The sequence below is a fragment of the Octopus bimaculoides genome, chromosome 3, assembly GCF_001194135.2.
Source record: "Octopus bimaculoides isolate UCB-OBI-ISO-001 chromosome 3, ASM119413v2, whole genome shotgun sequence".
Classification (NCBI taxonomy): Eukaryota; Metazoa; Mollusca; class Cephalopoda; order Octopoda; family Octopodidae; genus Octopus; species Octopus bimaculoides.
In genome coordinates, this window is record NC_068983.1 from 100,727,626 (window position 1) to 100,730,622 (window position 2,997).

The 2,997-nt window shown below is 30.4% G+C and overlaps 1 protein-coding gene across 1 annotated transcript in view; it reads right to left on the reverse strand.

Annotated features, from left to right (window-relative positions):
* LOC106876152 (thioredoxin reductase 1, cytoplasmic) overlaps window positions 1-2,997 on the reverse strand; it is a 40,497-nt gene that overhangs the window by 9,359 nt on the left and 28,141 nt on the right. The window contains exons 14-16 of the mRNA XM_052966774.1: window positions 1,636-1,691; window positions 1,303-1,459; window positions 42-146 (exon numbers count right to left, since the gene is read on the reverse strand). Of these exons, the coding sequence (XP_052822734.1) occupies window positions 42-146; window positions 1,303-1,459; window positions 1,636-1,691 (318 nt within the window). The remainder of the gene's footprint in view (window positions 1-41; window positions 147-1,302; window positions 1,460-1,635; window positions 1,692-2,997) is intronic.

Genomic DNA, 2,997 nt, shown 5'->3' on the forward strand with positions numbered 1-2,997 from the left:
CGAAAGTAAATAAAAAAGGTGTAGTAAAAATCACAGCTAACCTCAATATCATCAGGATACTTCTCTAGTGCAGTGTCTTCTGATATTCCAATGCAACCATATTCAATAGGTGTGAAAACAGTTGTTGGTATAAAGTTGTAGTCACACTAAAGAAATGAAACAATTAAAAGAAAAAAAAAATCCATTTATTTCACACAAAATTCAATTTACTTTTCATTTATCATTAAATATATAAAACACCTTAATTAATGGCAACAGATTTAAACTGAAATGATCGGAATTTTATCAAAATATAACAAAATAAATAAAAGCCATTTTTTCACCTGAACCCCACCACCAAACGAATAAATAAACACAACAGATAAACAAAAAAATAATCCCACAGTAATTGAACAATATTAACAATCAAATTGAAATTTTTTTCATTAGTCCAAAGAAAAATATCAATGAAGTTAGAATTATGTATTTTGTTTTGCTTCATAAATAATGTGTAAGGGAGATAATCATTTTACGACTAATCCTGTAAAAATCATTTAAAACAGGATAAAATGAGCCACTGAAAGTAGCAGTTAGGAATTTATATATCCATAGCTTGTTCTCAAACATATCATCTGAGCCATTTGACATAATTTAAGTAAACTTTAGCTAAATAGTAAATAATCGCTCTTCCATCCTCATGATTGACCCAATTAAATTTTTAATTGAAATGATGTATGAATCGGGTTAAGCTCAAGTAATTAATGAATCAAAAAGAATTAAAAACATCTCACAAGGAATAACTCAAATGTTTGTCCTGCTGATAGCCTCGACTGGCTAGAACATGTACATAATAATGTACAATAAGTATAAAGAGGATATTTTATGCTTGTTTAACACATATTTGCATGACAGTCACAATATTTGCTGCTAACAAGACTTATTGTCAACAATACAAAATCTCATAATTTATCACCTATTATGTAAATTTAGTTATTACATATTCTACTTCATTGCAGAGAAATTTCAATCACTGAGGTTATGCAAATAAGCTAAATTAAAGTCGGTTTTCTCATTCTATTTATCAAAATTATTATAACCTGGTAAACAGAATATACTTTGTATTTATTACTTAAAGTTATAAATAAAATAATAAAATCAGTTTGTCATGTCGTAACCTTCTTTGAGCACAGAAGGAAAAGCAGCCTTTTCTGCAATTTGGATTATGGAATTGTGAAGGAAAGTCACAGAACTTCAAGTGGCTTTTTAAAAAAAAAAATTATAATATAATGCAACTATGTTATTATTGTAAATCAAACAACTTACTAATGTTTTCTCTGAAGTAAACAGGCGACGAACAAGTAAAATTCCAGCCTGAATGGCAACTGGAGTTAGCTCTGGTTTTCCATCCGAAACATCCCCAACAGCATGGATGTATGGAACATTACTCATTTCAGACTCATTACAAATGATTTTATTATTTCTTTAAGAAAAAAAAAAAAAAAAGCAAAGATATGCAGTAGATAAATCAACTATATAATAGTTTATCTTACAAAGAAATAAACAACACAATTAAAACCACATACTAAAATTTAATGTAAGGTTTAATATTTCAATACATTTTAACTTCAAAATTACTATAGACTGTCATGCTAGCACAAATATACTTTTACTATGGAAGCAGACATATTTTCTTGTTCACACCAAAACGAAGCCTTTAAAAAATTAAAAAATATAAAATCTATTTCTCAATTCATATTACTTTATAGTAAAGATCAGGAACTCATTTATCAATACTTTCAAGAACAACCAAGTCTACAACTGAAAATGATTATTTGCTGTAATTGCCGGAAGACTGAAAATATTTCTAATTTTGGCACAAGGCCAGCAATTTTGAGGGAAGAGGGCAAGCTGATTATACAAACCCCAATAGTTGACTGGTACCTCTTATTACCCCCAAAAAGGATGAAAGGTGAGGTCAACCTTGACAGACAGAAATACTGCGAAGTGCTTTTTGCCAGCGTGCTGCCTTAAGACTAAAAATAATAATAGCTGCTGACTAATACTGTTATAGTTTCCTCACTGAATAATTATTTCTCATCAGCTTTATAAAGTGCCTTGCACTAAATGTGTTAAAACTAACTAACCTATTTTATATCACAAGTATTGGGAATATACCTGTTTTTGTCTCATACCATTTTGAAATTACTTGAAATGATTTAAATTTTACATTCTAATTGTACAAGAATCATACCCATTAAATAGATCATGTAATATCTTGTGAACTTGGTAGACAAAAAAAAACAATATAAAGCCTACCTTCTCTCAGTTATATATATTTATAAATTGTTTTTAATGCCAAGTTCTATTAAAAATAATTTAACATTAAACTGAAGAATTATTAAATACTATTTTAAAAATTACATATTTATCATATTTTTACAAGAGGAGTGCTTTGAAGTTTCAACCTACTACCCTTTGTCATATGTTTCTGCACATGTATGCACATAGCACAAGTGTGTCAATATGAATGCTTACATTCCATGCTTCACATGAAAAAGCAATTGATGGTGTTGATATTTCCTTGTTAAATCATGCAGTAGCTCTACATCTTCAAGAAACTTCTTGACTTGAAAAACAAAAGTAGTGACAGGAAGGGTATCCAGGTGTTTAAAAATGCCTCAATAATATGCATTCATCTAACCTATGTTAACTTGGGAAAATGTGCATAATATATATATATATATATATATATAGGGAGAATTCACAAAAAAAAAAAAACAGATGAAGACAGGTGGTGTAGAAAACAAATAGATGCATTAGTATAACGCTCTGGAAGTGAAAAATCTTTAACGTTTCGAGCCTACACTCTTCTACAGAAAGATACAAGGAGAGAAAAAAATGTGTATAGTGGTTAGCGACCTATCGCGTGTGAGCGCGCGCACGCGCACACACGCGCACGCACACACACACACACACACGCGCACACACACACGCACGCACACGCACGCACACGCACGC